Source organism: Netta rufina, assembly GCF_964035555.1.
Source record: "Netta rufina genome assembly, chromosome: 11".
Taxonomy (NCBI): Eukaryota; Metazoa; Chordata; class Aves; order Anseriformes; family Anatidae; genus Netta; species Netta rufina.
The window spans coordinates 19880374-19893734 of record NC_140134.1 but is presented as its reverse complement, the minus strand read 5'-3'; the positions used below and the strand labels follow the sequence as shown (position 1 = coordinate 19893734).

The window sequence follows — 13361 nt, the reverse complement described above, 5'->3', positions numbered from 1 at the left end:
GGGTGTGAACGTGCAGCAGCTCCTCTCCCCACTTCCATCACTGCCTGTCAGGGCATTGTGCGGAGCCGTGACGGAGCCCTGGGCTCGCCGAGCGCCTTTGGTGACCAGCAGAAAGCCTTCTGGCATCTCGCCGCGCCCGACGTGCTCGCGGCGCTGCCGGTCTGGCACTCGCGGGAAAGTTTCCCAACAGCAGATGTCCCGAAGTGACAGATTTTTTTTTTTTTTTTTTTTTTCCCCCCCCTTGACGGGAAGGAAGAAAAGGACGCCGCATATTTCAGATGGTTGACGCGCGGAGACGCTCTGCGCCTCCTCGTGTGGCAACTGCATCTTTCCCTTTTGTTTGAGCTTCCTTAAAAAAAGGAAAAAAAGCAAAAAGCAAAAAGTGGCCAGACCTGGGAGAGCCGGGGACCACGCCGCGTGCATCCTCCGCATCCCAGGGGTGCTGGATGGGGGAGAATTTTGTTGATAATTCGGATGGAGAGGCACCAGCTGGGGTGCTGCTGGGGTGCCTGTAACTCAGCGGCAGCCCCTGCCCTCCTCGTGGCAGCTGCCAGCAGGTTTCGGAGCTCACATCGGGGCTTGCAGCTCGTAGAGCTCTGCCTGTGTGTGCCAGAGGGCCCGGCAGGGAGAGAAAAGCCTTGTTTTCGAGGAGCTGGTGTGTAAGTTTAAGAGCTCCTCGTTGTTCCTGGGCAGCTTGAGGCTGCTCTCGATGTGCGTGCCAGCCCAGCCTGGCTGCTCCCGGTGCCCAGATGCGCGGTGGCCGCGCGAAAATAATCGCGGCATTGACGGCGCGGGGGGAAACGCCGCCGCTCCCTGCTCACATCTGCTTCGTGCAGGGCTGCGAGTGCAGCTTTTGGACTTTATAATCCTTCTGCCTCCTGCCATCTGCCCTCGCAGGAGCCGGGCTTTGCTGGCACACTTGAGCCACCCATCGGGTCTCTCCTCCCATTTATTCAGCTCTGTTGAGCCTGTGGCTATCGGGGCTTAGGGCTGATTCTCTAAAATCACCATATCAGCTGAAAAGATCACATTTGATATTCCATTTACAATGTTACCAAGGAAACAAAGGCCCAGGACATAAATAGATGACTGTTAAACATTTGCTCGCTCACCATGGCCCCGACAATTTGCAAGGCAGAAATACAAATGTTAAATCAACAGCAATAATAAATTTTAATGCAGGGAGCCCAATATTTTGCTGCAATTAGAAGCAGCATTCATTCTGCTGTACAGGCAGGCGGTGGCAAGTTATTTATCATCTCCACCTCCCGTGTTTCACCTGCATAAAAGGCGGCTTTGGTGATGACTCCCCCAAAGCCTTGAAGTGCCTCTCAGATCAGCAGAGGTGCAGGGATATCCGAACGGGACTAAGAGCATCATAAGCCTATTTTATTACCTTCCTGAGCTCCTACCTTAAGGCTGGTACAAAATCTCCAGCAGTAAAGGATGGAAACAGTGTGGGGAGACTTCCCCCAGCCCCATGTCTTGGCCAGGAGATGCGCTGGGTTTTTATTTACGGGGTCTTGTGCCTGCTGAATTCTCACAAATCGAATCGTTTTGTTCCAGGCTGGGTTTCAGGAAGAGAGCTAAGCCCTGGAGAGCGCAGAGCTTTTGCTGATGGGTCTCTGTTTGTAAATAAATGTTCTTAAGACAAGCTGTTTTGCACGCTGAATGGCAAGATAGTGCCAAAGTGCTGCGCATTTATTTCTGAGTCAGTGCTGGCTGCTGTGGTTTTCAAGGTCCTGGGCTGGCCCTGACGTTGCCCAGCCGTGCAGCTCAGAAGGGTGTGAGGTGCCCACGTGTGCATGGCGTCTGCTCCTGTTCTCGTCTGCATCCCAAGTGCAATCCTGGAGTTCAGGACGGAGACAGTCTGCCCCTCCTGAGGTCAGGGAAATGCCACATCCACCTGCTGGGCTTTTATTTCCCAAAAAAACACCACCCTGCAGCTTCCTGGGGTCACCGCGTGCGTGGGGCTGGAAACAGAGGCTTGTAGGATGCCCTACCCTCACAGCCTCAACTGGAGGGGGGGGACTCATGCTGGATAGCACTCAGTGGGATGCTTTTTCCTCTCGTGTCCCCACGCAGCACCCTCTCCATCTACGGGATCAACCAGGCGGACGAGGCCATCTACCAGTGCATCGCCGAGAACAGCGCCGGCTCCACGCAGGCCAGCGCCCGCCTGACGGTGCTGTGGGCGGACGGGCTGCCGGGGCCTCCGCAGGCTGTGAGGGCCGAGACGGTGTCTGCAACCACCATCCAGGTGTCGTGGAAGGAGCCCCTCCAGAACACCAAGGAGATCATCGGCTACGTGCTGCACATTCGCAAGGCTGCGGGTACGTCTCCGGCTTCCTCGGCCTTGGCAGAAGCAAGGCGCGAGGCCCAGCGGGTGAGGCAGGACTGCACTGCAGTAGGTGGTGCTGCCATGTCCTCCATCACCCCTCTGTTTCTGAAAGACAGAGATGAGGCAGTAACGGTGATATAAACACCAAAAAAAATGGGGAAAGTGGAGCTGCACAGTCGAATCTTGCTGCTTACTTAGGTCTCTGGCAAAGCACACAGAAACGTAAGCAGAAAAGGGTCTGGGCAGGTCCAGGTCCACGTTAGGGACCAAAATTACTGCTTGCTGCATCTCTTCAGTCCCTTTAGCTCTTGCACAGCCTAACGCAGCTCTCTTCTTTCTTCCCACTTCAGATCCCGTGGAGATGGAGTACCAGGAGGCTGTTAGCAAGAGCACCTTCCAGCAGCTGGTGACGGATTTAGAGCCCTCCACCAGCTACAGCTTCTATATAAAGGCTTACACCTCCCGCGGTGCCAGCAAGGCCTCAGAAGTCACAGTGGTGAGCACGCTGGGAGAAGGTAAGGGACGCTTTGCACTTGGGCCATCAGATGCTAAATCCTGCTGTGCGTAGCAGCGGCGCCAGTCACCCCCAGACCCTCTCTGAGTGCCTTGGCACGCAGCCTGTGTTGTCGCTGCTCCCTGTTTCCACTCCTCCTCACACCCTGGGTCATTGTGTGAAGCTCACTTGTACACGGGGATCGCCTGATGGCTTTAAACGTGGCGTTACCTCTCACAGCTTGTGTTGCTGTGAGTGCAAGTCGATCCTTTCCGCCGTCTGGTCGTGTATGGCAGCTGCTGTGGGCTTTCCCTAAACTGCTTGCTAAATGCAGAGTTCCTGTTCCAGAAATGTCTCAAGCATTCTCCAGCAGCTCTGGTACTTACGGTTCTTACTTTATAGGTACTACACCTTTCTGAATTTAGATTTTGTTCTGCTCTACCCTGGAGAAAACACACCGAGCTGAGCCGTCCTGACTCCCAAGTCCCTGCCTTGGAGCAGCCCTGGTTCAGTGAGAAGTTACAGTGGTCTCCAAGGCTTTTCCCTGCCTTGGCCTCCCAGATGTGGCTACCAGTTTGCTTCCCCAGTAAGAAGTGGGTGCTCTGATGCAGGGCACTTACCTACAAACCACAGTCCCAGTGTGATCTGTCAAACATCATCCCTCTGGCAGTGGCATCGTAGGAACATTTTCCTCGTCTCGTGTGCCTCTCCAGCACCTCTGAATCCTGTCTCGTCTCACTTACTGAGAGTAATTTCCTAGGAGGACTGCATTATTCTCATAAACACTCAGTAATTAGGAATTTGCGGCAGAGAGGACATGAGGATGTGATTTAGGATTAGGAGTGCACTGGCTTCCAGGTGGGGGATCCAGCCCTCCTTCCATCTTCAGCTGCTGCAGATGTTACTGCAGCATTGAGGCAACGCCACCAATAAATCCTTGTCCTGTGAGTTTATTTCCTTGGTACTCCACAGGGAATCAGTCACCCTTGGAGTTTGTTTTTCCTTCCAATTTAGAGGCAGAGGGATTGGCTAAGCTAAAACTTGAAACTCCTTGACCCGACAGTCTGAGTTCAGCTACTGGAGCTAAAAGCCAGCCATGCTTCATGGAGTCTGGTGTTTCTGCAGGACTTTGGGTCAAGCAAGATAGGACTTTTGGTCATTATTACCTTCAATCACGACAGGAATAGTTAAGTATGGTAATGGGATCATAAATTTCCTGGCTCTCTAAAAATTTAAGGCATCGTTGTCCTGCTCTACTAGCCTTTAAGGTCTTGTTCTGTGTAACGAAGCTTCAGCAATGAGCTACGTGTGCAGGGTGGACAGACTGTCCTGGCTGAAATCACTCAACCCAGCTTGGGTTTGCGTCCTAGGGAAATAAAAAGAGATTTCAAAGCCCAGTTCTGGCTTGATCCTTAGGCATGCAGGGTGCAAGAAGCTTTGCTTGTTTGCTTTGCTTTCCTGGTTGCTCACAGAGCTGGGAGCAGGTCAGGGAGCCAGGGACCAGCAGTTTTTGCCACCAAATTAAGGTTTCTTTGCAGATTCACCTCTTTTCATGCCCAGCCAAGCCATTTTGCCTTGTGTCTCCCTGAGACACACGAGGGGGCTGCGAGCCCTTGTCTTAGGGGAGCTCCTGAGTGCGTGGTCAAACAGAGCCCTGCGTGCCACAGTGCTGCTGTGTGCTGCTTGGCCTGGAAGGGATGTGGGGGCTGATTTGGGCTGCCGAGGATGGCTCAGCTCTGCAGAGCCTGGGCAGCATCTGTTGGAGTTCCTGCAAAGGTGCTGGCAGCTGGGGATGGGTCTGAATTACCTCGTAGTTGCCTTGCTCTGCGGGTGTGGGCCTTGGGAGCAGGATGCTCCCGGCTTTGGTGGTCAGCTTTGCAGGACTAGTAATGCGCTGAGAGATTGGCTGAAGATTTTAATGCTTTCTGAAAGTGCAGTGCTCGTTCCTTTGTGACCAGTGATAATTTTGGATGAAAAGCAGGCGAGATGCTATAGGGAAACCAAGCAAGTTAACCTCGTCCTCCTTAAACATCTCTCGCTACAAAGGTCTTCTCGTCTCCTCCCTGTTGTTCCCCTTTCCCCAGGACTGGCTAGGAGCAGGGTCCCAGGGGTCCTGCAGGGATTTCTCTGGATAGACGGGGAGCCCTCTCCGTGGCAAGCCCCTTCACTGCCTCGCTTTGGCAATCGAATGCTTCTCTGTGAGCTCGTGTGCCCGGCTCGGGGCTCCTTTCCACCGTTTTACGAATGCTGTGGTGTTTTTAATCTCAAACTATATCCGCTTCATTAAGCAGCACACGCTCCTGTTCTTGTCTTTTAATGCTTTTTAGGGTTTTCTCCAGGACTTTTTGACATTTCTCTAGGATGAAGACCGTTCCTTTAGTCTCCTTCGGCTAAAGACGCCTTCAAGAAGAAAGTTGAAATGACCTGGGGAAAATTCCAAACAGCACGGAAGAGGAAAACGAGTAACCCAGCCCTTAGCATGAGGGAGGTGCCTTACTTATATTAGAAACATGCTGTGTTTTATATATACTTCTGTGAAGCACATACACACTCGTGTGTGTACATATATTTATGCACACACAGATATAATCCACCTGTATACACTTATTTGTGTAATAACATTATAAACAGCACGTGCTCTACAAGTGCCTACATATAATCAGTATTATACATATCTATATATATATACTCAGAGTTTGAATAAATACTATATATTTCGTACTTTGAAGGAGAGGTATTCTTGTGGTTTTTATGAAATGTAAGGCTCTGCAACCGTAAAATAAAGCCGACTCTTCGCAAATCAGGATGGCCCACGTTAGTGTTTCTTTGTCCATGGGATGATGCGATCTCCCTTTCCGTGGCGTTTTCACTGATGATTCAGAAAATGATTGCTCTAAGCAAGGGGCCCGCTTCCCAGAGGGGTGATCCAGGCAATTCCTAATTTTACCCTAATGGGAATTGGGAGAAAAAAAAATATATATATTATTCCATTGGATTAAAAAAGGATGAGGACTTGGGAAGAATGATATAAATGGTATAAATGGAATTTGCTCTGTGTTTTGCCACCTAGAAATGGCTAAGCACAGCCTTCCCATCAATGAAAAGCATGTTGGAATAAATCCTAGCCAGAGGAAATGTTCCTGTCCCTTTTTTTCCCCGTTGGCAGCACTCAGGCAGGGTGGGATCTCGCTAACCTGAACAAGGACAGCCGCTCACTGATCTTTTGTCCTGCGTTCACATGCAGAAGCTCACCAGCCAGCAGGGACTCGTTCCTCTCCTGATGCATCAGGAACAGCCCTGCAGCCTGCCAAGGCTCGGAGAAGGAGGGCATCTCTTTGGGAAGAGCTTTCCCCAACCCTCCTGCTCACCAGGAGAGATGTCTTCCCCGAAATCCTGCTCCTGGTGACCGGGAAAAGTCCGACCATCACGCTGTACCGCTTTGACTTTGCTGTTAAATTGAGGAAGTGCCCTTTTTAGCTCTTGTCAGCGTTAGATTGACACAACCACATTTCATCGGCTTTCCAACATCGCTCACTAAATGGCTGTGCTGAACTCCGTGCCAAAGGACAGCGTCGAGGCCAGGTTTTCACTGCTCATCGTTTAGAGACCCCGTGGGGAAAACAAGACAAAAAGCAGCATCGGTGCAGTGCAAGCCCAGCAGTCCTTCTACTTGGGCTATTCTGAGCTTATAATCACTTGGGACTGGAAAATAGCTCTGCCTCAAAGCCTTCTCTTGGCCAGAGGCTGGTGGAGAAGCGGAGCTGTTGTTCTGCTCCGTGCTTTTTCTGCTGGGTTTAGCCAAGCTCGCTGCCTGGGGTTAGCAGTGCCCAAAAAAACAAGCAGGAGCAGAGCCCGTGGGCAAGGCAGACCCTGCAGAACCTGGTGCCATCCGAATGGTGCAAAAGGCTCAGGAATCGATGGGAGCATCTGGCCCAGGGCTGTTTGGTGGAAATGAAGTGAAAAAATCATCAGTGAGAGGTCCTGCTGAGCCACGGCTCTGCGCTGATGTGCTCGGTGTGCGAGAAAGGGAGGGCGAGGGGAAGGAAGATGCTCGGGGGAAACGTGGTCCTGCCTGCCACTGCTCTGCGTGGTTTTGTGCAGAACCAGCTTTGGAAAAGCCACGTATTGAGTCAGAAGAAAACTGGCTCAGGTTTACAAAGCTTTGCCTCTCAGCCCAGGCTGAGGGGGCAGGACGGGGTCGGGCAGCTCTTGAGGGACCTATGGACAAAGTGGCACTGACACCTTGCTGCTGTACACCCCGAGAATGAGGGCAGGATTTTGGGGTGTTGACCGGGCTGGCACAGACCATAGGAAAGTTTGTCCTTTGACTCAGGCCTCGGTGACACCGGGCAGCAGCAGGGACACCTTCCCAGCTAAATCCCTGGGCACCCCTAAGGCCAGGTAAGTGCCTGCCTGCTGAAACGGGCAGCACCACAGTAACCTCAGGCTGCTCAGGTAGTTAGGGCTGTTGCTGAAGATGTCCCGGTTCTCTCCTCCATCCCCAGCACAGAATCACAAACCTCCTTCCAAAAGCTGATGGGAGAACGAGCTCCCAAACACCCTGCAAGGCAGCGCAGGAGCCTCGTACCCTCAGCCGGGCAGTAGGATATTTCACTGACTGCTTTTCAAGATGGATGTCTCCGGCTCCATCCCTTCTGGTTCCTTCCTCCTGCGGGGATTAATCACTCTGAAAGGTCCTCGCTGCCCTCGAGGCGAGGGCAGAAAAGTGGAATTTGGGAATGCGATTCCAAAGTGGCTGCATTCCTGCCCTGACCCGCGGGGGGCCGAGCATCAAATTGCAACCCGAGTGTAAAAGTAGCCTCTTTGCTTGCTGAGCGGAGCGTAGGAAACCTTTGGAAACTCACACAGCTCCCTGAAGACATTCAAAGCTGCTAAAGCAGGGTCTGGTCTAATCTGATTTTCTCAAACTCACCCAGCACATTCTTTGGTGCAGCGGCTGCAGGGCAGTGCTGGGGGGGAATTTCTCACCCCGCCATCTTTCTCTCTCTCTCTCTTTCAGTCCCAGCCATGCCGTCCCTCTTCATTAAAGTCATTAACAGCACTGCTGTCCAGGCCACGTGGGAGCCCTCCATCAAACTGGGCCAGCACGAAGGCTTCAAGCTCTTCTACCGCAAAGTCCACCTCTCCCAGTACACGGGCCCGGTGCTCCTGGCCAGCAACATCACGGCGTACAACATTACCCACCTGGGTGAGTCCGGTGACAGCTTCATCCCTGTCACCTCCCGACCCCGAGGGGCTCAGATGTGATGCTCAGACATCAACCAAGGGATGCTGCAGCTCTCCCCCAGGTTTTTGGGTGCTTTCCCACCCAAAAAAGAGGTTTTTACACACCACAGAGGTGGTGGGAGCTTGCCTTGTGACTCGTTAGCAGTGTCTTGTGTGTTGGGTTAGGCGTGGTTCCTAAATACCTTCCTCCCTGGGGAGATAACGCCAATGAGCAAGGCTGAAATACCCTTCTTATGTCTCAAAACAGATGCGTCGGTGGTGTACGAAGTCAAACTCCTCGCCTACAACCAGCACGGGGATGGAAATTCAACCGTCCGCTTCGTGTCCTTGAGGGAAACCGTGGAGAGGCCAGGTAGGACGGGCCGTTGTTCTCGGTGGTGGGTCATGGGAACTGGTTTGGAGGAGAGCAGCAAGGTGTGACTCTGATGGTGCACCTGATGTCAGACACCATCGCTTTCAGTCCCTGTATTTTCAGCATGACGAGATGGAACCGTGTGGGGTTGGTAGGGTGGCTTCCTTGCCACGAGGCCGCGCAGCTCCTTTGTCGAGGTGAGGTGTGCATGCTGCCAGTGGTGCCTCGCTCCATCCCAGTTGCCCCTCGTTAGCCTCAGCAAGCCAACACCTCTTTGCAGCACAGTTCAGCCCCGTAACTTTTTCACCATGGGGGAGAGGACAAGCCCAATGCTTCCACAATTGCCAGTTTTGTCCCCCAAGTTTGAGCCAGAAGTGAGGCCATGAAAATGAACAAAACTTCAAGTGTTAGCTAAGAGCTGCTGTCCTCAGGTGAGATGTGGTGCACCGAGGTCTTTGCTCTTCTGGAGCTCCCTTGGATCTTTTGAGCTTCTCTGGTGAGGAGGAGGGAGGCCGTGTGGCTTTGGAAGGAGAGGGGCTGCAGCGCGTGAGCATTACATTGCGAGGCAGGAGAGAGGAAATCTCCAGAGGGAATCTCTAACCGATCACACCTTTCATATCCATCTATGTGTAAAAAACATCCTGCTGCTCTCAGAGTCCCTTTAAGCCTTCCAGAGGGAATATCTCCGGGAGACAGTTATTGCTGCTCTATCTGCGTTGCAGTAAATACTCCTCTGGTTGGCAGCTGCTGTGCTGGTGCTGGGAGGGAGCTGAGCCGAGCCAGGCTGTGTGGGAGAGCAGCTCCAGGGCTATTTTGAATCCTCTTGCAGGGCTTGAGCACAGCACTGCTCGGCTCAGCTCAGAACGTGCTGGCACGGTGCTGCACGGTGCCACCCTGCTCTCCTCAGCCCTGTACTCAGCTCCCAGCGCTGCTCGGGGTCTGGCTTTTCCTCAGGGGCTGTAGCAGTGAGCCAGCACTGAGCCATCGCCCTGTGGCGAGGTGCAGTCTGTTCCCAGCAATCCCCAAATGTGGACAAGCAGCAGGAAACCAGCACCGCTGACCCCTTCTCTCCCCTTTCTTCTGGCAGTGCTGAACCCCCCCTGTGACTGCATGAAGGACGAGCAGAACAATAAAACCTCCACGACGGGTATCATCATCGGCATCCACATCGGCGTCACGTGCATCATATTCTGCGTCCTTTTCCTCATGTTTGGCTACAGAGGAAGGTAGGAGCTGCTCACCGGGGCAGGTTCTCCCCCCCAGTACAATGACAGGCTGTTTGCCACGCACATCCCCCAGTGTGCAATGGCACAGCCCAGCTCCTGGGAATGCCACCACACAGGTGCTGTTTGCACCACGGTCTCTGCCTTATTCCCATGCATGCAGACCCCACAGGCTTCTCCAAATACACTATAAGAGACCCCATCAGCTCCAGTCCTTCCTGGTACTTCCTAGGAACATCAATATTTCTGTTCTGGCCAGCCCTGATCCCCCCTGCAAACCAAAAGCCCTTCTGCAGCGAATGGAAGAGACGTAGCTTTTTTAGGAAGGATTTAAGGAATTTAAGGAAGGCAGCAGAGAAATAAAGCAAATTGAGGCTTGAGGGAAGGAAAGGAGGAGAGGCACCAGCTTTGCTCTCCCTCAGGCTACGCCTCGTTATTTTCCAGGCTGCTGATGTGTAAAAACGTGCAGGAGCAGCTGTCGACCCCGCAGATCCCGAGGAGCCAGAGGAGCGCCGCGGGGCTCGTTCTGAACGGGGCCGCCCGCAGGGACAGGGACAGGGACGAGAGGGACTTGAACGGGAAGCAGCTGGACATGAACGAGCTGGAGAGGTTATTCCCAGCAGCACCCTGCCGGGAGCAGCAGGACAAGGGACCAACGGTAAGTCCAGCGGCGAGGGGTTGGGGGCACACCACAAAACACAAACGTGTCCAAGAGCATCGGTGACCTGCCACCATCCCTGAATTATTTCCCCTTTCTCTCCTCCCAGCCGGCTCGCAGCCCTCCTGCTGACACGCAGATCTCCACGCTGCCCTTGGACGAGTTCAGCATCATCGAGGAGCAGCCAGAGCCTCCCCCAAAAAGCCCCTGCGGCGGCAGCCCCGCTGCTGTGGCCCCCCACCCCATTCCCACCCATGAAGGATAACCTGCCAAGGCTCGAACCCTCGTGGAGGAGCTACCAGAAACCAAAACCGCGGCTGGCGACGTCTTTACGATGATTTCCTCAATCTCAGGTCAATTGAAGATTTCTACAGTCTGATTGTTATTTTTTTGTTTTGCTTTATTTTTATATATATATATATATATATAAATATATATATATGTGTGTGTGTACAGCCTTTTGGAAACTCTGTGAAGTTTGTCATTCCGACCTGTCTCAGGCCTCTTGGTGCGTTTCTTTCGACGATGGCTTTATCAAGGCTGGTCACGATGGATTTTTCCCGCTGCTGCTAAGTAAAAGACTCCTTGGCAGAGTCTGGCAAACTCTCCCATCCCTGACATTTTTGGGGATCCAGTGGGGCCTCGTCCTCTTGGCATCACAGACTTCTTCCCGCTCAGCAGCTTTAGGACTACTTTTTGGATCTATTTTTTATGTTGAGAAGACTGGATTCGGAGAAACCCTTCGAACTTGACTCCAAAAATCGAGGCCTGGGAAGGCCGTCTTTCCATGGATTTGATGATTTTGTACACTTTTGCTATTTCTCAGGATACTTTTTTGCTGAATGACTCTATATAATATGGAAAAAAAAAAAGAAAAAAGAAAAAAAAAAAAAAAGAGTGTGTCAAAGGAGGCCTGCCTGAGGGCTACTGAAAGACTTGGACAAAACAACCCGAGTGAAATCAGAACCTACCTCAACCGGAATGAATGTCTTCTGGGGAGCAGAAATGCCTGCGTCTTCCTTCGTGTTCAGAAACGAGCAGCGGAGCACTTGGTCAGTACAAGCTTGGTCCTACCTCAGCAGTCACGCTCTGTTCCTGCCGCGTCGTCGTTTTTGTTGTCGTCGTTCCCGTGTAAAGCACTTCCAAACCTTGAAAGCAATGTTCTACCTCAAGCGTGAGAGAAAGTCGTGTGTGTGCGTTTTTTTCCCCCCCCCAAACACCCCAATTCCTGCCTCCTCCACCCAGCCCCGTGGAGGGCTGGTCGTATGAGCTTTACTTGCAGGCACGGTGGGATTTCGCCGGGTGGAGATTTTATATCCTGGTTTTTACTTTAAAGACTGTTGGGGCCGTGATGGATGTGTGGCTGCTGGTGCCCTGCAGCTCGCCGGCACCGTTGTTCCTGATGGAACCAGGCTCCCAGCCCCAAATGTCAGTCTCGGTCCATCCTGGGTGCATTTGGGCTGGGTGCTGGGGTCTCTTTTGTGCCAGGGCCAAGGCACCCCCCTGCCCCAGTAGCTTGCTGCCATCAAATCCAATTCCCCCAGGACGGTTTATGGCGTGTGCCAGCACCACGAGGCACCCCGGCGAGCTGGGAACCCCGATGTCACCGTCTTGTCCCTTCAAAGCCCACCCTGCCGCCAGGAGCTCTTCGTGGAAACCTTGACCCAGCACTTCCAGACCCCGCTGAGCTGCTGCTGAGCTCCTCCAGCGTATTCTCAGCCAGCAGGGCTCATCCCCAGGCGGGCATGGCCAAAGGATGGACTCATCCTCACCGGGCTCGCTTCTCCGTGGAGGACGAGGCGAGGAGGGGGGCGATGCAGGACAGGATCCAACGCTGGAGGACGCTGGGGGCTGCCGGCAGCCACCCACACCCAGGGTGGGCAAAGGGGCTCCCGACACCAAAGAGAGGTTTTGTGCGTGGCCCCCACCAACCCGCCGCCGTTTTGGGGTTGTCCTGGCACGGGGCAGCCCGGCGAGGCCTCGTGAGTCGGTGTGTGAGCGATGACATCCGTGGGGTGAGATGGGGGCACGCACAGGAGGGACGGGGATGTCCGCCAGGCAGAGGGCTGACAATTCCCTCCCCCCCCGTGTGGATTCGTTAAAACCGGACAAATGTGAGGGTCCGAACTCTTTGTGGAGGTGGTGGTACATCAGGCGTCGCCGTATTTGCAAAGAAAGGAATCAGGAAAGGAAACGAGTTTTGAGTTTAAAAGAAATGGTAATTGTATTTTTTTAAAATGGTACCAGGGGGAGGGTCCCGTGTGTCAGAAGCATCCCCCGTCACCGTCACGTTTGGCAACGGGATGCTCGTTGTGTAAATAATGAGATATACAGGATGAGAAGGAAAACGTCGCCCCGGGGCTGGGCTGGGGACGGCCGGGGGCTGGATGTGAGCAGGAAAATGTGCTTCCAGGTCAGGTTTGTGCATTAATCCCCCACTCAGCCCCTCCACCGGGCCGGTTCCTGCTCACATCAGCCCTGGGGGACGTGGACGTGTGATGTTGGGCTCGGGGACAGCGTGCGAAGGGCACCGATGGGGCAGGCAGGAGGAGGAGATGCCCACGGCTGCAGCCTGTGGTGCTCACGGCCAGGAGGGTTTCATTTTTGCAGACCCATCAGCTTTTTTTTTTCACCCACCCCAAAGTTCTTGCCGTGATTCCCAACCCCTCCGTTGACCAACCCAACCGGCCGACGGCACGGAGTCCGGGTTTCACCAAGTTGGGCCAAGGACCGGAGGCTCAGCTCACTCCTGGCCCCCCAGACGTCGAGATGGGGATGGATCTGAGCCCCATCTCCTAAATTTGGGTCCTGACCTCACACCACAGCACCCCAAATCTCCTCCTCCCACCCTGCTCCCGCGTTTCGTGCCGCTGTCTTCGTGCGGAACGGCGGAGCTCGCGCCGGATCAGTACTGTTGCCAAAGTGAACACATGATGTAGAGTAGCTTTCAGCTCAGAGTCCCTGGAGCTGCGAACATGCTATTAATTTAATATCATATTATTGTGATATTGTAATAGTAACAAGTATTTGTCACTACTTCCTTTTAT

At 53.4% G+C, this 13361-nt stretch overlaps 1 protein-coding gene across 1 annotated transcript in view; it reads left to right on the top strand.

Moving 5' to 3' along the window:
• The window catches only part of IGDCC3 (immunoglobulin superfamily DCC subclass member 3), a gene marked incomplete at both ends in the record, with an annotated part of 79166 nt that extends 68587 nt beyond the window's left edge, over nt 1-10579 (top strand). The window contains 7 exons of the mRNA XM_084293547.1: nt 2086-2333; nt 2692-2856; nt 7855-8043; nt 8329-8433; nt 9521-9659; nt 10101-10314; nt 10424-10579. Coding sequence (XP_084149673.1) covers nt 2086-2333; nt 2692-2856; nt 7855-8043; nt 8329-8433; nt 9521-9659; nt 10101-10314; nt 10424-10579 — 1216 coding nt within the window. The remainder of the gene's footprint in view (nt 1-2085; nt 2334-2691; nt 2857-7854; nt 8044-8328; nt 8434-9520; nt 9660-10100; nt 10315-10423) is intronic.
• Nucleotides 10580-13361: the final 2782 nt, after the last annotated feature.